Here is a 23,380-nt window from a genome sequence, read left to right as displayed (position 1 = left end):
TTGTAAGATTTGGTAATGAATGATTTTATTGTCAAGAAATGGGGCATATTTTCTGTAGAAACTTTTGCTGGGGAACTTGAGATATAACTCTAGATTGTGAATAAAACAATGAGGTAAATATGTAATTTACTATGATAAAGTTATATCTTCCATAATAGAGGTAGATTAAGCAAACTTCTTGAGAAAAACTGGTTTATATTCACATTATACATGACAGAAGTCAGGAAAAACCTCTGCAGCATGCCCATTTCACAAGAATTGAACTTCAGATAAAACCACATATGATAATTCTGTATGTGCAGAGATTTTATTAGTTGGGATTTGCATTAATCCTGTCAGGTTAATGGGGGGGGGAACTTTTAAGTTTAATTTACAGAGAACCCATGCAGTTTTTTTAGTAATTAAATCAAAGGTTTTATAAATATTTTATTTTGATTATAACTTTTTTTTAGGTCATTGTTACTGTATTGTAAGTGTAGTGCTCAGCTCCCTGGTAAAATAAACTAGTGTGCAAAACTTAAGTATATATTAGCTTCTTTTCTATAATTCCACATTTGGGGACATTAAAATCACTATACAGACAATATTTGAGCTGAAAAAATATGGCATTGTGTGCAAAATCAGTGATTGCCCAAGAGAGATAACAACACACATATGTCTTTTAAGGGATATAACCTTCCTTAATGCTACTTATCATCATCTTCCCATATTCAGCAGCATATGATTGTACAATTCTTAAAATCATCATTCCTTGATCAGAACCTGTTTAGGTTATTGAATGTTGTCATGTGGAGAAGCATTTTCTCAAAGCATTTTACACCTGTTTTATTTGAATTAAGTCAGGGTAGTATGCTGGCGAATCCATTTAAGTACACAGCATAAATTGTATGTGGTCCTAGTGCTAGCTAAAAACAAATTTGCATCAACAATATCTCAAAGCAGATGCAATGGAGAAGAATCACTTCTTGACTATAGTAATATCTGTTAATGCTATGCTGTCATGAAGTGGAGGGTAATGTGGCTGTTTAGCATCATGTTTTCCCAGACAAACAGGCCAAGATTACCATAATAATCTCTTTTGCTGATATTACTGTAATAAAACCATGGCCTCACATCTCTCCATATAAGTTGGGACCAGAATCATTTATGACACTGAAACAGCCCTCATCGTTAAAGTGTATGTGATCCTATTGATGATGTGTCCAGTCTTTACACCAATCAAAATGGCACCACTACCTATCAGTGGAATGCAGCATTCAGGGTGATGACTGAGTAAACAACTTTGATGAAGGCAAGCGGCCACAATCAACTGTAATATGATGTCCTGTTATCATATGCAGCTGCTGAGCTGTATCGCATGCTCTCTGCTATGCATGATCGCGTATCATGTCGATCTCTTCTTACTTGTAGAATGATACACCAGCTATCCATTGATGCTGCTTTTCTTAGCCAATAGTCACCAGCCTTTTTCTTAGTTGTACTGGTGTTTCAAAAGGCTGAAGTGCATGGAATGATACTATGATTGATACCAAATCTTGGGCTACATTTGTGATCCTATCTTTAGCTTACCAGTTATTCTTCTCTGAGTTAAACCATCCATATGGCTTCATTTAAGCTTTTTACACATTCAGTTAGTTCACTTAGACCTGCAGTGAATGCCTTTTGTAATTACTTTATCTTTCCTTTATTTATCATCATGCCTTATGGAGGCCTTTAATGTGTTCTTGTGTAACCTGTAATGTTTTTCTGCCATTTGCATACAAATCATCTTTCTGCTGAACAGCTTCCATTGTGTGAATCACTACAAGCCTCCTTCTCCAGCTTTGTAAAATCTCTGCTGCAGAATTACATCTGTGCTTAAGTTTTGCACATTATTGTTTTAGAACAGTACATATTACTTCTAAGAGAATAACACAATTAAAGCAGTATAGTTATTAAACAGACTAACAGTGTAAAAGTTATTTGTAATCATTTCTAGAATTTGAATTCAGAATTTTATTCATTAAATTATGTAAAAATTTCATAAAATATGTGACACTGGGTTTTCATCATATAACAAATTTTATATCTTTGGTGTATATATTTTTTAACATTATAAAAGTGATTATTATCACTGTTATATAGTCAGTTTTTATCAGTTATAGCTTGTATTATAAAATTAAACACAAAAAATTATATGTGCCTTTTGGAATTCTGATAAATATATGAAAATGGTTATTATTTTGCTAATAGTTTGTAGCATTCGCATGCTTTGGGGAGTAAAAAAGTATTATAATGAATGTTTGATGAATGCTTTGTAAAATAACTAAAAACCTTTTGTGTTAAAATTATGTGCTAAAAATGCATGGGTTTTATTTAATTATCTAATATGAATTTATATTTAATTTTTTAATAATTATTAAAAATATCTTTTGTTTGTGTCTCGATATGTCTACTTTTTTATATTTAATGTTATTCTGAAATAATATTTTTAATTTTTTTTTCAGATGACCCGACCCATTCAAGTGAAGCCAGCTGATAGTGAAAATAAAGGAGGTAAACTAGAAGTTTAATTATTTTTGTGTTTTTATATGAGGTTAATGACTGCTAATAAAATTTTGTGTTTTGTGAAGTATTCTCTTGATAGCATTTTTATTTTGCTGCTAAAACTGTTCTATATTGTAGAGCTTCATGTATCATGTGTAACTTATTCTCTATTCAACTGATTAAATGATAGTTATGAAAGTGGATTTATACTTTTATTATTCATAGGTAACATCTTTTTAAAATTCAAAATTTGATAAGGATTCATCATAGAATTATAATTTACATGTCTTGTGCAGTACAAAATAAAGTGTGAGTATTTGTGAATGCCCATAATTGAAACATAATTAAACAAAAGTTGAAATAAAAAGTTAGAACCTCAGTTAGTCAGTATGAGGATCATTACTGTGATAGATTAAAGAATTGTCAGGTAATAGAACTCCTTCCAGCATCACAAGCACACATGTAAACAAGTTTATATTTATTTTTAGTGTTGTACATTATATAATGTGAAAAGAAACCAAGATTAGATTTACAATTTATCATATTAGTTTGCTCGCCATTATTTGCAATAAAAATATAACATTTAAAATAAATCCCATACAGTATGTAATCATGACATGATAAAATAATTAACAATTTTTATCTTCTTTTTAAAATAAAATGTAGTACTACAATTTTATTATGTGGTAGCCAGAAGTTGTATATAAAAATACAATAAAATGTCCTTCTTGCACGAGTTCTTCATGAATAGGCAGTTTTGCAAATGCTTACTATATTCCTAATATTTTCATGATATTTTCTAGTTACTAGTTATATGCCTCGAGAATGGCTGAGTAGTTAAGACAGCTGAATATAGCAAGTTTGACCTGGAGTGTATCCTAAGCGAAGGGGTTTGGTGCATGGTTGTTTTCATAATTTTGCCTCTGTGTAATATGAATATGAACCAGTTTCTCTTGCAGAGTTTTCCACAAGGTATCCCTCTTGTTAGGCAGATAGCTTTTGCATGTTTTGCCATGTTCACATAACCCTCAAATTTAACTAAATTTTTCATTAAAAAATTTTAGTAATTTTATTTGAGAGTACAGTATTGTATTTTATGAAATAGTACTTTTGCTTTTCGTTAAGTACAGAAACAAAACACTTATATTATGTTATATTATGTGAGAGCCATGGATAAGGTGTCAATGATTTTAATCAATAGATTTAGCCCCCCCCCCCGAAAAAAAAGTCATTGGCGAAAATCAGATGTACACTGTACAGAAAAAAAAAAGGACAGTTCTATATCTCCCATTTTACTGGGCCGATTCACGAAATTCAAATTGCACTTTTCATGTCTTGAAAGTGTGACTTAGGATATGTATTAGATTTATGTACAGCATTCTAATATAGGTATTTTGACACAAAATTGGACGTTTCTGAAATGATATGCTAATTTTTTTTCCATATTTTGATTCTACGACACAAGTTATGCTTAAATAATAAATTTTGTAAAATTTGGTACGAAATTTATGGAGAAATTAAAGAATTTATCTTGGCATAATTTTTTCAGTTTGTTCCAAGAATAATTCACTTGGCAAACTTCTTAATTTATAGCAACCTTTTTTCCTTTCCTTTTTTCGTTGAAAACGAGCAGAAAAAAAGATATGTTTCATTCTTTCAAATAAATTTAACAAAGTGCGTAAAGCATATTTGAATTGTTATTGCTTATATGCCAAATTTCAAAATGCACCAATATATAAATTCATGTATATTTTAGAAAATTTTGAATAAAAAAACTCTAATTTTTTGCAGGTATGCTTACAAATACATCTACTTTAAGATTATGTTAAAATTTTATGGGTTATAATACAAAAATTTTTTCAAAAAATTTATAAAAAATATTTAAAAATAAACCATAAAAATGTGCAAATTATATTTGGATCAAGTCTAAATTTTGAATTCTGGAAGAAGGAATCAGGTTTAATAAAAAATATATTAATAAAATATATATCAAATTCAGTTAACATAGAGGAGCTAAAATTTTGGAAACTAATTTTTGAAAAACTCCTCATGCGATTTTTACAAAACTTGGCAGTTTGGCATAATTTTAGTCGTAGAATTGAAATAGGGAAAAAAATTGGCATGTCAGTTCAGAAAAAGTCCGATTTTGTTTCAAAATACCTATATTAGAACAATGCTATATATAAATAAGCACATAAGATTTATATGTTCCATGTCTCAAAAGCGCGACATACCCTAAGTTGTGGTTTTCAGACATGAAAAACTCAATTTGAATTTCATCAGTTGGCCCAGTAGAACGGGAGATACAGAATTGTGCCCCCCTTTTTTTGCACAGTGTACTTTAATTTTTTTAATTGGTATGGAATAATTAAAATCAGTCAGTCAGTGATAATGTTAAAATCAATCATCAGTGATAATCTGTAATGCTTTTAAAGAGCCTGATTATTACTGAATATAAAAAAAGAGAAGCTGTTTAAAGAAGTGAAATTGTTTAAAAATTCCCTTAAATACTTATGTGTATTTTAGGCAATTTTTGCAGACTTTTTTCTGAGGTATTTTCTTTTCAGAAGATAGGAAGCTTTTTGTTGGTATGCTGAGCAAACAACAGACAGATGAAGATGTCCTGAAATTGTTCCAGCCATTTGGTTCCATTGAGGAATGTACCATTCTCCGGGGTCCAGACGGTCAAAGCAAAGGTTATTTATTTATTTTAAATTCAGACTAAGTAATATGCATATTTATGGTCATGTTATTTTATGCATGTACTCACTTTTAGAATACAAATTTAAATTAATTTTCTAGACTGCACTTTCTGTTAGAAACAACTTTTCAAAATTTAAAAAATATCCGTTCCTCCACTAAAAGTATACAAATGACAATTCTTTTGTGTTAGGAAAGCTTTTTTTCTTTTACTTTGATATTTTGATTGTTGTTATTGTATAGCAAAATAGTAGCTATTTTTATATTATCCTGTGTACCATGAATTTGTTATCAAGCAGTCAGATTTATAATTATGTTAGTTATAAATAAGCATGATATAACAACACTTACACTTTTGTTTGATGAATCCTGGATTCTTGGTAAGACGTGATTTTTTTTTTTTTTTTTTATGAACAGAGATATGAATCAATTGGTATTGCTGTATTTTTTCTTGCATTTCGAAAAAAAATCATTAAAACTTGGGATGTGACTTCTATAGAACAGTGGACAGTGGATTATTTTTCAAAGTTGTGGGATCCTACCATAAAAAAATACAGTCAAAAGTCTTAAATCTGGACTCTTCGGGACTTCGGCGATTCCGGATTATCGGTTTTTCCTGATTATAGATCATCAGTTTAAATCTGTTAAGATGGCATACAGAAATTATAAAATTAAAAATACAAAACCATAATTTATGAAATAAAGAGCAGTTATGATCTGAAGGGTATCAAAATTTACAAAAAGAAAAAAAAAAGCGTAATATTAATTTTTTTACTTTATTAAACATTTCTTTCACCGCGCACATGCATGAAGCATACATTACACATAGTCAAATTTAGAAAATTGCAACCAGAAAACTATTTAATGTGTATTCGTGATATTTATAATGACGAGGAATTTGATTTAAATCATATCAAAGACGGAGCACATCGAGATGAAATACTACATTTAGTAAGGAATTATAAGCCGGATAAAATAGAAACATCTGCCCTGAAGATAAGAATAGTGCTGACAGATCAACTTCCAGTTCATTGCTCGCCGCGATGTTCCCCCCCCCTCCACCTGATAAACAGATTTCAGAATGGTTAGAGAAACAATGGATATGCCTTTATCCATTTTTTGCAACAATTCCACTTTTTGTTTGATGGACATCGAAACATGCTTTCGCTTTGTAGATCCTTTGGCAGCTCCAGAATTAGAAATTCTTTTTGACATAATCGAAAGTTCAGGCTTACTTTTATAAAATTGCTCTAACAGTCTTCAAAAAATAATAAGCCGGATCCAATTAGAAGATTAATAAGGAACAACGCATTCTGCAACATTAACTGAAATAGATGATTAGACAATTTTAGCTTAGCTTATACTGTCCATTATACATTAAACGCGCATGCGTAAACGTATTATGCACATGTGTAAACGCATATGCGCATGCGTAAAGGTATGCGCACGTGTACACGCGTAATGCGTTATGCATGCGCAGAAAGTTTTTAGCTTTGAGGTCTGGATTATAGATCATTCCGGATTATGGTCATCCGGATTAGAGACTTTTGACTGTATTACACTTTTTGTCACATATTAGCTTATAATTTATGATATTTTTGCTTTCTTACTTTCTTTAATAAATGTAAGTTTATGAAAATAGAGCCGCCTAAAGTAAGTAAATATGCAAATTTAGCTAATACTCTTTGAGTATAGGTCTTCATGACAGATCCCAAAACCCGAGGCACTCAGAGGGTTAAATAACTTTTCAAAGTATTAAGAATTTTTAAACCATTATTGGAGACATCAAGGTCTAAATTCTGATTGTAAGAGAAACACATGAATGTAAAATTTAAAGTTAAGTGTAAAAAGAAATCTACATTGGCTAAGATTTTGAGAAAGGGAACCTCTCTGTCAGTTTTGAGGGCAGAGAGGCTTTAATTCCTTTTCTGGGGGTGGAATTCCTTTGAAAGAAAAGGGACTCTGGTCTGATCGCGATATGACTGCATACATAGATACCTTTCTAGAGTTTTATCAAGACCTACACCAACTATAGGTTGCTTTTTTTTTTGTCCTTATTGTAAAGGTCTAAATTATAAAGAATATCTGTTAATTTCATAAAGTTTTTCATAATTGCAGGCAGATGAAAGAAGGGGTGAAATTACATAACATTTTATGAGATTCAGGGGGGGGGAAGATCTTTAACAATAATATGCTAATTCTTATGTGCAAGCTGCAAGTGTAATCTTTTAAACAAAATTACTTTTCACAAATGTTTGTTCAATTTGACTGTTTTTTAAATTCTTCTAAAATATAGTATCGTTTCCTTGAAAGTATTTGCATATTTTATATGTAATTATACTTTTCTTCCCTCCCAAGGATATAATTTTACATTTTGATTTCAGGCTGTGCGTTTGTAAAATTTGAAAATCCGTCAGATGCCCATTCTGCCATCAGTGCTTTGCACGGAAGTCAAACAATGCCTGTGAGTATTAATTATATCAATTTTGGCAGTTTTATTAGTTTGAAAGATGGTTAAAAGAATTTTATGCTGGAAAATATTTGATTTCATACCTTCACGTTGCTTGTATTATTATAGTCAAATATATTGTATAAAGTCTTTACATTACTGTGATAAAGTCTTTACATTATTATTAAAGAGACATTATTGTGTTTTCAGTGATTCTGGATTTAAAAAATTTCCTAATGTTAGATCATCATTATAAATCTGGTAAGATCACATGTAAAAATTAATAAAAACAAAAACTGATATAGTTGTTTATAAAATGAAAACAATCAAAATTTATTAAAAAAAAGTTTTGTATTCATTTTATTAAACATTTCTTTCAGTGTAAGTTTTTTTAAGCTGTTCCTTTTTTTTTTTTTTCCCCTAATATGTTTCCATTAAAGATAGGTATCGTTTCTTGTCCAGTTACAAAACTCTGTCATGCAAGTCTTGTACTTATCATGTCGAAAATTCCTATTGGACTCAGTTAAAGTCATTTTATTCTTAACAACTTTGTTATTTTCTTCACTATGGTGGCAATATTTTCTAAATTTAAAACTACATTATAAATTTCTCTTTTTTTAGTTGTTTGATCATTAAGGCTGCAATGAAAAACTTTTGTTATATCATTTTCATTTATTATCACATCTGCTCATTTCTTAACATGTTTTAATTGATAAATTTCACTTTTTATTTTTGGTATCTTCAAAACCCTCAAATGCATGACTACCATTATCGTTATCACCATGAAATATGGCAACTAGCGATAAATTATGCTAAGCATTTTTTAAAAATTATTTGCAGTCTATGCTCTCTTGACCTTGCAATACTCCATGCAACAGATTTTATGTTAACAATTTTCAAAAATTCTTGAATAATCTTCTCATTATTCAGAAAATTTAAAATCGATTTATTTCTAAAAACTTGTCACATATGAGCCAAGCAGTTGTCTATAATCCAGACCGTATTTGGCAATTGTTTGATAAACCAATTAATTTCAAATATTGTTTTGCCTTTGGTATGAAAGATTTTCAAGCCAACCATTCTTTAATCTTTATGTCATCCATATTCTTTTATTTGAATGATAGATAACAGAAAAAAACTTTACTTCTTTAAATACCTGAGATTGTGTATCTTTTCTGATTATGAAAAATTGATATTTGAACATTTCTGCAGTATTTGCGCATGCCAGAATCATTAATCTTACTTTATAATCTTGGTTTCTGAATTGAGTACCGAAATTTTTAACCGCCTTGTACCATTGGAGTATTTTAATTTGGCTAGCTAACTTGTCAAGTGTGTTCACCGAGATTCTATCTTCATTTTTTTGTGAAATATTTTGGCTTGTTTTTGTTAAGGTGGTCCAGAGGTTTGGATAATGGATCATTTTGGTTATTGGAAATCCAGATTCAGATGTTGGACTTTCTATTGTATTAATGTTTTGTGTATAATGATTGTGGCTTTTATATCTTTTGTAATGTTTTATATTGAAATGCAGAGATTTTAGAAATACATACAAATAATAATAAAAAAAAATTATGTGAATAACTAAGTGCTAAAACCAGTTTTTTAAAATGTATTGTTTATTTGTTCTTTTTGGAGACAGTTTGTAGTGAATTAACTGAGATGCTGTATGTTTATAAAAAGCTTAAAATAAAATTCAGGTATTAATTTCCAACTGAATATTTTGTTTTAGAGCACCTAAATATGTATGTATTAGGTATATTTTGTAATATGCATGTATTAAATTAGCAATCTGCAATTTTTTTCTCGAGAATGTCACTTTCATCATTTTCACTCCTAATCGATAATTTAATTAAAGACATAATCTAATTGCTTAAACATTTAGAATGCATAAAAATATATTTTGTTTATATAATACTATAAATACCATGATCATATAATTTATATCTCTTCAAGTGGTCAAACCATGTATATGCATTTAAAAATATTTGTTGCGGTGCTTCACATTCATGCATCCTGAATTCTGTTCAGACAATTAAGATAATGTATATATTGGGAGAAAAGCGGTCCAGGCACAGAGAGGGTCATTTTTTGAATTATAATCAAGGAAATACCATTTGTTCCCATGTTTTGGGGAAACTAGGACTTCAATACCAAACCTTTGACCACATGAATGATTAATATACATTTTTAAAATACTTCATGGAATTATAAATAAACCAATATACTTTCATTACTGATATTTAAAGAATAGAAATTCAGTAAGTCTGCATATCATATCATTTTAAAGTAATGAAAATATTTTTTCAAAAACATGGCTGATATGTATGTTTTGTAAAACTTGGTTGTTAGTTTTTATTTGTTAATAAAATGGCTTTCTTAAATTGCAGGGAGCTTCTTCTAGTCTTGTTGTAAAATTTGCAGACACTGAAAAAGAGCGTCAATTAAGGAAGATGCAACAAATGTCTGGAAATGTCAACATATTAAATCCTTTCGTATTTAGTCACCTTGGAGCATATGGAGCTTATGCACAGGTCTTTAATATGCCTAAATTTTTTACATAAATTCCTTTCTTTTTGTGATAAATTGTTTTGTTCTAAAGTAGCATATGTAATTTTTTTCACTTTTTAATTTGAGTGTGCATTACATTACATGAGTGTTCATGAAGCATTTAATTCTAGCAAGAAAGAAATTTGAATATCAATATAAACTTGTTTTTTTATTAAATCTGAATAGCACATTTGGATCCAAATTGCTAGTTGGAATTCAAATGAATTATTCAGCTGTTCTCTAAAAATATCCCAGGTAATTCCATGTAAAATTTCTAAAGCAGAAACAAAATTCTGGCTATTTGTTGGAAGATGTACTTGTAAAAGTCAGGAACTTCAAAATTGGAAAAAAATTTTAAATTAAAAAGAAAAGTGAAAAAAGGGGGATAACAAATTTGGTAAACATGTAAGGTTTTATTTTAACTAACTAGTTATCTTATTGTTTGGACTTTACTATACTTTTGTAGACTTCACCAGCATTTTAAATTAATTTAAAGTGTAAAAGCATCAAGCTTTGAAGTTGATTAGAGAGCATTTTGTCATGTTATGTTGGCCGTTAATTCACTCTACCTTGAATTTCTGCTGTTTGCACGTAGTTTGCCAAGAAGGATTTACCAAGTTAGTTTCTGTTAATTCTTAGTTTGTGTATATATTTTTTATTTGTATTTTAATTTATTGTGATATTTCTAGACAAGAAGTCATATGGGATGAAGAATCATTTGACAGTTAGTAGTGAATTGGGACTTTAATAGCATAACCATATATACATTTCTTTAATCGAATCTGAATCATTGACTGTAATGAACTAAAATTGAACTGAATTTTATCTGCATATTATTTTAGACTAAGGGGAGAAAAAATGGGCAGAATTTAGAAAATTCTAAGTTTTGTCTCAGTGTTACTATGGATATGGAAACCTTTAAAAAAATTTGGTAAAAAGGAAGATATCCAGATTCGTCCTGTCTTCGTTGATTCCGGATTGTAGGTTATCAGTTTAAATCTAGTAAGATGACACATAGAAATTATAAATAAAACTAAAAATCTGAAATCATTATTTGTGAAATAATGATGTATTTACCTTAAGGGAATTAAGATCCTTATTAATTATTTAAAAAATTAAATTAATTAATTAAAATTTAATTGATGAATTAATTATTTAAAAAAAGTATTTGTTTGCTTTACTAAACTTTTTTTTCCCCCAGTGTAAGTGCTTTTTTCCCAGTTGCTTCATTTTTTACCAAGACTTTCTGTCTGATTTTATAGACAGATGTAATTTCTTGTTCAGTTACAAAGTTTTAAGTTCTATATTTACTGGATCGAAATTTCTCACTAAATTGTCAGTTGAAATTTTTTCATTCTCAACAGTCTCTCTGTCACTTTCTTTACTAATTGTAGTGAGATTTTCTGGATTGGAAACCATACTACAGATTTTGCCATGCATTTGTTAATTGATTATTGGGGCGTTGTCATCATGATGGAATACTTCTGTTATATCGTCTTAATTTATTACCCCTTTTCCACATTTCTTCCCAAATTCTATTTATAAGAAACTTTTGCTTGTTTTTTGCAATATCTGAAAACTTTCAAATTCGCAGCTATCATGATAGCAACTCATGATATATCGGCTATGGTGATTAAAAACTAACATTCAATTGATTACTAGCAATGATTACTAGCTGGCTAGGCCTATATTCATCTTGTAGAAAGTCATTTTGCCACCCATATTCCATCATATCCTATAAAAAAGAAACATAGAAGACATTGTGCTATGTATTGCTCCGTGAAAGGAAAAATAGAAAGAAAATAGTAAAGAGACTGATATTTGGTGTGAAGAGTGTCAAGTTGGATATGTTTATGGTCATGCTTCAAAGTTTATCATGTGTAAAAAATAAAATTTGCATAATGAGTGAAAATAACAGTGACCTCAGCTTCTGAGGTCATCATAAACAATTTGTAAATAACTCAAACTTTTTGTCATTTTAATTAATTCTCTTCTTGACTGTATATAACTGAATGTAAAGCAAAACTGATCTTTTGTTTTTACAAAGTTTGTATTTTCTGTTTTATTCCAAAATTTTTATAAAAATTGGTTCAAAATTAAATAAATTAAAATAAAAAAATGTGTGCATTTTTTAAACTTGCAAATTATGCCCACTGAAATTGTGTGCACCGTATTACATATATTTGAAACCCAAAAAAGGAATTGAAATTCTTGTGTTACTTAAAAACTGTTGAAGATGTGATCAATTGATTTATTTGATTATGGTAAAGCACTTGAGGGCTCTCTGCCTAAGGAGAAAGATATCTTTGTGGAGGATTTTATAAAGGAAAGTGGCTCGTATACATGCTACACATTGGGAAAACCACAAAAATGCTCATGTAGACAGCCCATTCACCGGGATTTGAACACCGGGCTGAATTACCAGCGCTCATCGACTTTGCCCCTCGGCTGCTGGTGGGCCTGTTTAAAGATGTGAATAGTAATCACACCTTTAAACAATCAATCTTAACATCTTAAACATCATCAAAAGTCATCCCATATTCTAGAATCAGAAAGTATGAATATTGAGTTGTACCTAGAGGGTTAAATATGAATAAAATATTAATTCACTGTCAACTGTCTTTTTTTTTAATGTTTTTTTCCCTACTTTCATTTAAAAATAAATTTTTTTTTAATTGCAGTATTTCTGAAATTTTTTCTATATCATTTTATGTGTAATCCAATTATTAATGTAACTATGTATTATGTCACTTTAGGAATTTTTTTCCTTTCTATTTTTTAGATGGTACAGCAGCATGCTCTTGCTACTGCTGTTGCACAACAAGGGTATATCAACTCAGTCTCTCCAGTTGGAACTCTTCAACTTCCTCCCATAAGCCCTGTTTCTAATGGCATACCAAGTCCTACTTTGGCAGCTAATTCTGGTGTGTGGAAAATATTTTAAATCTATTGTCTCTTTTATTTTCTTACGGTATTTATATTACATAAGGATCAGAATTCAGTTTAAAATATCAAATTTTCGAGGTGGAAATTTTGATGGACTGAAAAATTATTAATTGCCTAAAATATGTGTCATTAAAAAGTATTTAAAATAAATACAGTACAAGTCCATAATCCGGACTCGTCGGGACTTTGGCGATTCTGGATTAGGGTTTTTTTCTGGATTATAGATCATCAATTTAAATCTGGTAAGATGGCATGCAGAAATTATACAATTAAAAATATGAAATCGTAATCGTAATTTTTTTTAATCTAAGTTGTATAAGTTGCTTCGTTTTTTTGTGTTAATACTTTCTCTTTAGTTCTCTCTTCTATAAACAGACATAATTTCTGGTTCAGTTACAAAGTTCCACTGTTCAAATCCTGTAATTGCTGTGTCGAGAATACCGACTAACTTGTCAATCGAAATTTTTTCGTTTTCAATAACCTTTCTGTCACTTTCTTCTCTATCGGAAGTGCGCATTTGTAAACGCTGTACTGGCTTTACGCACACGCTTAATACTGCTTTTCTTATGTTTACTTGTTTTTGTGGATGAGAGAAATTCATATTATTAAATATTTCCTTTTAGCTTACACAAGGAAACTTATATCTATATTGGGTGTTATAATCTTATTTCAATTTTCTGCATATTTTAAGTTAATGGCATATTAGAATTTGTATTTGACGTATATGAGTGTGTATATTGATAAAAAGTTTTGTCAAAAGAATGTAAATATATAGTTCATACTTCTTGAGATATTTTTCTGGCACTGTATATTAGTAACACAAAAAAGTGATATAATGACACTCGGGGGGGGGGGAGTTGTAGGTAGAGTGTAAAATAAATATAATATGAAGCAGATGAATAAGTTTTGTAAAGTAAAAAAAGGTGGAAAATGGGGGGGGGAATCAGCTAGAAAGAAACTTTAACTGAATCTCCCCCCAATTTTGAAAATTCTTTTTCAGGCAATAGTAAGCAAATATATATCAAAATTACAGAATAAAAATTTTTATGTTCTGAAATAATTTAATTTTTTAAAAATTTTCATTTAAAATGTTTTACCCCAAACTAATAATAAAAATTTACAAAAAAGAAATATCACATATTACCATCATTTTTATTTATATAAGAAGGGGCCAGATTTTCATTTTCATGACTTAAGGCCCCAAATCCTCTAGAAGTGGACCTGGAATCATATAAGTATATTGCATCATATTTTCATGCAATTCAGTTTATAAGGTAAAGTTTAATGTATAAATAAAAAATAACGATTCAAGCATATACTGATGTACATTAAAATAAGCAGTGCCAGGAAGAAAAAGCAGTAAGGTTATATGAATTGGAAAGATTGTAAAAGTAACTAAGACATGCAAATATGAAATTTTTAAGCAACTGACCATGTGGTAGGTTAGTTGTGGGCTAATCAGTGGTATGTTAGAGGGACTTAAATAATATAAAAGCCTGAATAAATAGCCAGTTTTTTCATGCCAACACTTCAGAAATCAGAATGAATTCTTATGATTAAATAGTATGATGCTTCATTATCATCCTTGTCTCACCTCTTATTGCATATAGAGAATGACAGAATCCTTGAACTCAGAGATGGTAGTGTATCATTCTAGCAAGTGTATGTGCATTTAGGCCAAAATGTCAGTACTCTTCAGTGTTTTGTTTCTTGGTACTTGTGAGACCAGCAGTTAACTTAGATCATAAGAAATGTGGACAGAGGTGTACTTCAGCTCGAATGGATCATAAGATTAGAAGAATGGTTCATAGTTATCTTGTGAGAGGCTTGGAAAATGGAGAACAGAAACAAGGCTTGCCTCTGTCTTGGAAATGGCAACAATAGGAAAACTAATCTGGAGACCATACAGCAAATTCCATCAATAAACTATTTGCAAGAGAAGATTATATGAGCACTGCTCCTGGAATAATGGTGTAGAATTGCACAATGTAGGCAGAACTTTTGAGTCTTTTTGATATATTAGCAGCCTAGTGTTATGCTAATATTTCTGTCAAGGTGGCAGTATGATCATCTTTACAATGTGTTCCATATGCGGTGGTTTCCACATGGAAACCCAAGGCTGCATGTCGAGTGTGTTTTTGTACTTGGACTTTGCATATTATTGCAGTTTGTTATATTTCCGGATTTGCATCCCATTGGAGCATTGTTAGTTAGCTATTGGAGAATGATGAAGCATTAACCAATTTTAATGCATGGCCAGGTGCTTGCAGCATGGTGAAACATTCCTCCGAGAATGATTAATGACCTCATTGATAGCATACTGAGACATGTGAATTAATGCCTTTTGGCATATGGCAGTTATTTTTCATACTGAATAAACCAATATGATTCAAATATTTCCCCCCTCAATTACTAATCATTTGCATGTGTTTAATATGTATATCGATTCTGTGAATGTCAGATTTCTACAACTTTTCCTTCTTGCTGTTGCAATTTCTGTATTGAACTGTGTATGCTATTTTGAAAATATGGTTTAAATTACTCATTAAAATTTTTTTGTGTTGCATTTTAGAACATTTTAGTTGCAACATGTTTGGCTAAAATTTTAATTAGTTTGGAATTTTGAAGTAGTTATGCTAAAATTTAGCATAAATTACTGTAAAGGTTTTAAAAAGTGAAATTTTAATTTTAATTTATTTTCTACCATTGACCAAGTATACGAAGCCCCTGAACATCAGTAGTTTTTTCCAGATTTGGTTTCTAGGAACTGAATGAGCTGGCACCCTGGGAATTTACTCGATGTATAATAATAAATATGAGGTAGTTCTCATGTAGTCTATACAAAAGCATCCTTCTGGAGAACAGTCCTTGCATGCTTTGCCATAACTAAAGTACCTTAAATAAATCTAGTTACACTGTTGAAAAATAAAAATTTATTCTAACCAGAATGAAAAGATCTAAAGCAGTGTAAATTTGTAAATCACTATTTTAAGATTACAGAAAATGTTCATTCTCTAAAGTTATTTTTTTTTTACGATCAATATGAAAATTTTATGTTTTTTAGGCTCTAAGAGATATATAACTATTTTTTAAACTCTAAGCGAGCATATAAATTTAAAAGAAAAATCTGCTTCTATATATTTATAGAAAATGCATTGAGATAATAATATTAATAATACGTTTATTGTTTGTCTAGGTATAAGTGGCCATCATCCTTTAACTGGAGCTTTGCCTGCATGCCCTCCATCAGCAGTTACAAATTTTGCTTTGGGAGAGATTCCAGCGCAGCCTGATTTATATGCTAGTGATGTTGCTAATCTGTCCAGTAAGTTATTTGAGATTTTATTCGATGATTGCTAGTAAATAGTTCTATAAATTTCTTCATGGCACTTGAATCTGCAGCATTGTTACCTGAATTGAATAAATGTTATTTAAAGGAGCATGATTTTTTTTCTTTTGTATTTAAGAAGCTTGAACATTTTTAGATGTTTCCAAGTTTGAATAAGTGTATAGTAATTTTAAATATTTCCTCTTTAATTTGATAAATATGTTAATTAATTTTAGAATGAAAGTTAAATATTTTGTACTTTTGAAAAAGCAAACCTTAATCCTATTGCAAGTGCTTTATTAGATAGGGAGGCCTCTATATGAACCATTAAATATGTGATGAAAAGTGGACATGTTGAGTGAGGTATATAAACTCTCTTTGAGGAATTTTGGGCATGGGATAGGATTTTTAGCGTAAATTTTAATATATGTTGAGTAAATGATGTATGTCATTGAAACAGGAGCTCTTTTAACAAGGGCTCAAAAATTGTGTTAATAAAACAGGCCACATTTTTTAGCACACATTTTAATGTAGTGTAGAAAACTGATATGTATCTTTGAAACAGCATTTTAACAAATGTATTTTTTGTGTGATATTTGCTGTTAATGAATGAAACTGAACTGAGTTTATAATTAAATTTTAATAATGTTTGAAGAGCATGAATTAGAATTTTTATATAGTACCTAACGTTGATAAAATGGTACTTCTTTATTATAGCAACCCCCAACCATATTTGGCAATTTTAGATTTGTGCCAAAATCTCATCTATAATTTTGCCAAGCTCGTGATGTACGAATGTAAAAATAAACAACACAGCATATAATGATAACAATATTACTGACATATCATTTCCTAAGAATATTTTTAAGAATCCTTATCCTGATCCTTATTATTAGTATTTTATCGCATGTAATTGTTCCAGTCAACTACAGCACTTTCGCACATATTAAGCTTTTTATTACACCATTTTGTAGACATCAACTTTTCTATTCAAGAATACAAAAATCTACTAGCAATGACAAACGATATTCTGGAACTTCTGAAACAATTTCCAACTCAGAAGCATTTTTTCTTTTAGCAATTTTTAACACTACACTTCCAAATGGTTTCATGTTGTGGCCATTTTTGCATACTGGTTTGTCAGGTAAAAGTCCTCTTTCTTGAAAAAATGATATGGCAACCTCATTACTTGGTAAATTAAAGATTGTTAATGTGATATTCACACAAAAAAATTATTGAATATATTTTAAATAAACTATGCGAATTTGAAAACTTCATCAAATATAAATAATGTAAGAACATGTGGCGAGAGCAAAAATGCAACATGGGGGTTGATTCACTATTCAATCTTGGGGGGGGGGCGCTATAATAAAGAAGTAACCCTTTAATACATGCATTGATGGGTCTCAGAGCATTTAGATACATGATACCAAGGGCTCACTGTTTACATACTTTTTGTTACCATCAATCATCTCTAAGGTGATGGCAATTAATAACAAGAAAATTGCTCATTTCTGAAAGCGTAAAAAAATCTCCATATTAGATAGTTGTGATTTTTTGCTTGCCTGCATCAAAATAACATGTCACTGTACTTCTGTATATTATTTATTGTCAGAAGATGTGCTAAGCTTCCAAAACAGTAGGTTGTATATTGCATTCATAATGATGTGTGAATGGGAATGTATATCTTAAGAATTAGTTGCCCAGTAATAAGATCATGCCCATCTGCAGTGTCAGCATTTCTTGCTAAGCGAATTTCTTTGAGAAAAGATCAGAACAATATGTAGCTCAGATTAGTACATTATAATTATTTTTTTAATCTATATCCTTCTTTCTTGAACAGCCTTATAATATTACAGATTGGAATTATTTGCTTTCTTTTCTTTGCATTAAAGAAATATTGCTCATTAATTAATTAAATATTTACTTTTCTTTTAGGGAATTCCTTTTTCCTTCTGTATCCTGCAGATTATACTGAAGCCTTGGAAAAGGGTGAATTTCTTCATCTAATTGACCGATTTAGTACCTTGATGTTGATCATTTATTGCATGAGTTATACTAGTTGTCATTCTTTCACTTTCAGGTCCTGCATTAGCCAATGCTGAACCTATACAACCTGCCACTTATTCTAGTCTCCCTTCCTTCCCTTGCATGTGTGAGTACATTTTATGTGGTTCCTTTGCAGTGTGTTAATGTGTATGTGTCTGTGAGCATACATTACTCCTCCTGTCTGCATATTCGACATAAAAAAAACTAAACCTTTTTTTTTTTTTTTTTGGTATTCTGTTTTCTGTTGTATAGTGTAACATATTTAAGTTATAGTGTATTTTGAAGTTTTGCATATTATGTAGTACAACCTATAGTTATATTTATCTTTTATATGTAATGCAAATTAATTTAAAATACATTCAAAATTCTCTTATATTCATTTCAGAACAAATCGTATGCCCCCGCCCCCCCAAAAAAAAGAAACCAAAAGCACTATAGTGAACTGCATGATAGGGACAAAAATGTAAAGGAAGAAAGAAATTTACATCTTCCGCTGTATCATCATCAGGGAGTTGGTGCAATGATCATCAGCTTGTTTCTGAATCGACACAAACAAAAGTTTTGAAAAAAAAAAATTCATTTCAAAACTTTTGTTGCTGTAATGTTTATAGGTTTTAAGGACTAACTCTCTTTATTTTTATTTTATGTTTTTAGATCAAATTTTTGTTTGCTATTATTTTTTTCATATGATTGATTTGGGGGGGGGGACTTTGGTATGCTTACATAGAAAATAATTTTTTGATCTTTAAGCTTTTTTTACTTCTTTATGATTTTGATGCTTAATTTTGCAAAAAAAAAAAAAAAAAAAAAAAAAAAAAAAGATCTGTATGCTTTTAATATTTTATGTTGTTATATTTTTGTGTTGGATTGCTTTCTTGTATTTACACAGTTTGCTTTTTGGACTTGATCTGTTCAAGAAAAAAGTAAGCATTTTTAAGCTTGTTTATGATTTTGATCCTGTAATTTTGCTAAGGACACTATTTACTACAATCTATTGTATGAGTTGGAATGATAGACCCAAATTACTTGATTTTCTGAGATTGTTTTAAGTATTACATTATTTTAAGTCTTGTATCAGAAACAGGTTGATGTAATTACTTCTTTCATTGCATGAACCCCCTGATGACAATACGGGAGAAAATATAAAATTTCTTTTTTCCTTTTTGTTTTTGGTTTTGGCATTTTTACACTTGTCATGCAAATTGTCACTATGCTTTCTGTCTTTTGCATATGGTTTGTTCTAAATTGAACATGGTATGGATTTGTAACATATTTTTAATTTACTTTGCATTATTATCATCACTTGTTACTGCTTTCAGCATGCAATTGGATTAGGTTTTGAATTGCTTTTTAATTTATACTTATTCATACATACACACATACATACATAGATTTATGTATGTATATATAAATAACATATAAACATTAATTATGATAAACATATAATTTCTTTGCAAAGTTTTACGTGCATTAAAACATGAATGCAAGTTATAATTCACACTTTAATAATTTAATTTTATAATGATTTGCTAGGTAAGGTGGCAGTGAATATCTTTTGTAGACTTTCTTATATACGTATATATATATAGACCTGTATGTAATCATTGCCACTTTTGATAATTTAAGATCAGATTTTACATAGATATGAAGTTTACAGATTAAGTACAATATGAGCAGTAAAAGTAAAAAATAAGACATAGTTAAACTATAACAATTGATGAGTGGCCGATCAAAATTATCATTAAACCAAGCAGATCGTTGAATGAATGATGCAATTCTTAATCCAGCTTTAAATCTGATTTATAAAGCAAAGTGTTAAAACTTCTTTTCTTGTTTTTTATTTTAAACATATACATAACAAAAATATTTTAAAAAAATTCTTTAATTCACTTTTTTTTTGTTTTAAATTCAATAAGTAATTAAATAAATTTAAAGTGAGAATGTTCATGGCTTTATTAACATTAATGAATGAGTTAAACTATTCTGTTCACTCCAAAAATCATCAGCTACTTTTATCAATATTGTAAAGCCTGATTTGTGCTAGTAAAGGTAATTTTCATATACTGCAACATTTTAACCAGCCTCCCTTTACTTTTATAATTGAACTATTCCACATCCACTTTTCTGTGCATTTATCATAAAATGCTTCTACACTGCTCACAAATTTATGTGCTATTATAAATTTGCTTGTGAACCACATTGAAGAATAAGCATGAAAATGAGCATAAGTTGATGATTTCATAAAATTTATGTTGATTTATGCTTATAAAATAGATAATTAAAATGTTCGTTAAAGTTGTAAGGTTGCACTTCATCTGGAAACAATGTAGGTCTTGCAACCCCACTAGACAGGTTAGCAAGTTATCACTATGTCTGAAATAGTATGATAAAGGTTTTATAAATAATCTTTTGTATTATTATTGTTTAATCTTCAACTTGTAACTTAAAACACATGACTTGTGCTACAGATAAGAATCACTACTCATAGCAATATAAATTAAACAGTAGTAGTCAAATAACTTTAAATGTTGATAAAGTAGTGTAAGACTACTCAGTCAAATATCTAAGCTATAGGCTGGCTAAGTATTTTACTGATGTGCAAGTTTAGTGTCTCGGCAATGGGGGATTGCAAAGTCTTTAGATAGAGTTGGCAAAATTGTAAGTGCTATAATGAGTGCCAGAAACTGTCTTACTAAGATTGAAAAAAGCTAATTTGCATTTTGGTAAGTAATATGGAAGGAAGAATTCATAGTAAACATCAAAATGCTAACTTGTTAATTAACATAAAGTACATTTCAGAGTTCATTTAAGTTTTTATATATCCTGCTCACGTATATATTGTTATGAGCTTCCCCCCTTCCTTTTCTTTTCTCTCTCTCTCTTTAATGTAAAGTAATTGAGATATTTGCTTTATTTTAACCTGAAGGATGTAGATATCTGATGTTGAACTTTTACTTTTTTTTTTTTTTGGGGTGATGCATTTAAAAAAAAAAAAAAAAAAAAAAAAAAGGTGGAATGGTGATATGAGACTGTCTTGTTTTTCATCTTTGCATCACAAAATAAATTTGTATAATTTTTTTTAAATATTCATCAAGGATTTGTGATTGTACAGTAACGTAAATTAGGATCATTCACATAATGGAAATTTCGTATTTTAGCATTTATAATATATTGCAAAATGAACATGTATTATATTTTTTATAAGAAAGTATTTATTTATATTTTTTTAAGAAAAGGAGGGGGGGAAAAAGAAATTTCTCGATTTTTCATGTGGTTAAATGTATTTTGTGAAAAACTATAAAAATATATTAAGAATTAAATGGACTATATTTGTATGTAATTTTTTTCCACTGAATATCAGGATTTACTCTTTGTATTCATTCATAACAATAGTGGGTTGGCGTGGACATTCTTTATCAAGGGCATCAGCCTTTTCATCCTTGAATTTTTAAAATCGCCATCTTATTGCTTTTAGCATGTAAAATGAATGACAGCTGTAATTTCATACTGGGCTGAATTCTTGATTTTCAAATTCATTTACAACTGACTTGTATTCAGGGACACAATTTTCCCTAACACAATATTAATTTGCCAGTGGATATGCCTTATTGTTTTTAGCATGTAAAATGAATGACAGCTGTAATTTCATACTGGGCTGAATTCTTGATTTTCAAATTCATTTACAACTGACTCATATTCAGGGACACAATTTTCCCTAACACAACATTAATTTGCCAGTGGATTGATAGGAGAAATGTATAATGGAAGTTCTGCAAAACCTTATTTTCTGTGGCAAGAGCCTTAATACCATGGGTATGTGTGTAGAATAGGGTGAAAAGATTTCAAAAATTAAAAATGGGGCATTTACAACTAAATGGCCTAATTGAGGTGTTTGCATAAATACTGTCATATCATTATTAAGTCATTGTAAGTGATTTTTTATTCTAACAATTATGTTTTAAAAGGAATTAGAATTAAAGCATAAATTTTTCTAAATTGTTTTAGATTTTTGTGACTGAATTCCTTTTGGAAAAGTTTGTCTTTTTTTCAAACATGTGCAGTAAGTAGTCTGTACAAGATGCATCCTTAAAGAAAAAAAAAAAAAAAAAAAAAAAAAAAAAAAGAAAGAAAAAGAGAGAGCACTTTATTATTAATGTTGCCTTTATTATAATATTGCAGTATAGCAAAGAATTGATTCCTTTTATCAGACAAAACCACATTTGTTCGAGAAAATACCTTATCTGAAACAATTTAAAGCCAGGTATTGCTGAACTAAAAATCACAATGTTCAGTGCATTCCTAAAATTAATGTCTTCATCTTTCATAATTTGAAATATTTTATTGCATCTCTCACTAGTTTTTAAACACATCTTTTCTAACTCCCAGTCTTTCAGAACATTTACTCCTAACATGATTCACTTTGTTAAAAAGATCATTTTGTTCAGTCACTTGATTATTTGGACATGTAGTCTTTACAAACAAAAGTCTTGAAGTTTCTTATCCATGATTAATTTTTATTTGTATAGAAGCTGCAAAAGTTATATTAAGAATTTTGGAAAAGAGTTAAATGTGTTCTGAAAAAAAGACATATATAGAAAATGGATTATACATAAAATGTACTAAACTGTATTTAAACACTAAAGAACTGTTTTTTCATCACAGTCTGTCATTAATTCTGTTCTGTATGTGAAACTGTTTCTTTGTTTTGATGAAATTAGCAGATACTTTGCCAAATTTCATTTTAGAAAATGGATATATTTGTTCACAATTTGCACAATGTTCAGTGCATTCCTAAAATTAATGTCTTCATTTTTCATAATTTGAAATATTTT

General features: G+C 29.6%; 1 protein-coding gene across 5 annotated transcripts in view; it reads left to right on the top strand.

Moving 5' to 3' along the window:
* LOC118192384 (CUGBP Elav-like family member 4) overlaps positions 1 to 23,380 on the top strand; it is a 69,765-nt gene that overhangs the window by 18,511 nt on the left and 27,874 nt on the right. For 2 of the 5 annotated variants that reach the window (XM_035363336.2, XM_035363334.2), the window contains exons 3-10: positions 2,487 to 2,535; positions 5,094 to 5,222; positions 7,611 to 7,690; positions 10,066 to 10,209; positions 13,008 to 13,149; positions 16,368 to 16,496; positions 18,438 to 18,491; positions 18,583 to 18,654. In XM_035363336.2, the coding sequence (XP_035219227.1) occupies positions 2,487 to 2,535; positions 5,094 to 5,222; positions 7,611 to 7,690; positions 10,066 to 10,209; positions 13,008 to 13,149; positions 16,368 to 16,496; positions 18,438 to 18,491; positions 18,583 to 18,654 (799 nt within the window). The remainder of the gene's footprint in view (positions 1 to 2,486; positions 2,536 to 5,093; positions 5,223 to 7,610; positions 7,691 to 10,065; positions 10,210 to 13,007; positions 13,150 to 16,367; positions 16,497 to 18,437; positions 18,492 to 18,582; positions 18,655 to 23,380) is intronic. The other 3 variants (XM_085812087.1, XM_035363337.2, XM_035363335.2) reach the window with 2 other exon arrangements.

The sequence above is a fragment of the Stegodyphus dumicola genome, chromosome 2, assembly GCF_044657685.1.
Source record: "Stegodyphus dumicola isolate Sdum_Otavi_A_Nest chromosome 2, ASM4465768v1".
NCBI classification, from domain to species: Eukaryota; Metazoa; Arthropoda; class Arachnida; order Araneae; family Eresidae; genus Stegodyphus; species Stegodyphus dumicola.
The sequence above is the reverse complement of the archived record's forward strand: the minus strand, read 5'-3'. Positions and strand labels throughout refer to the sequence as shown.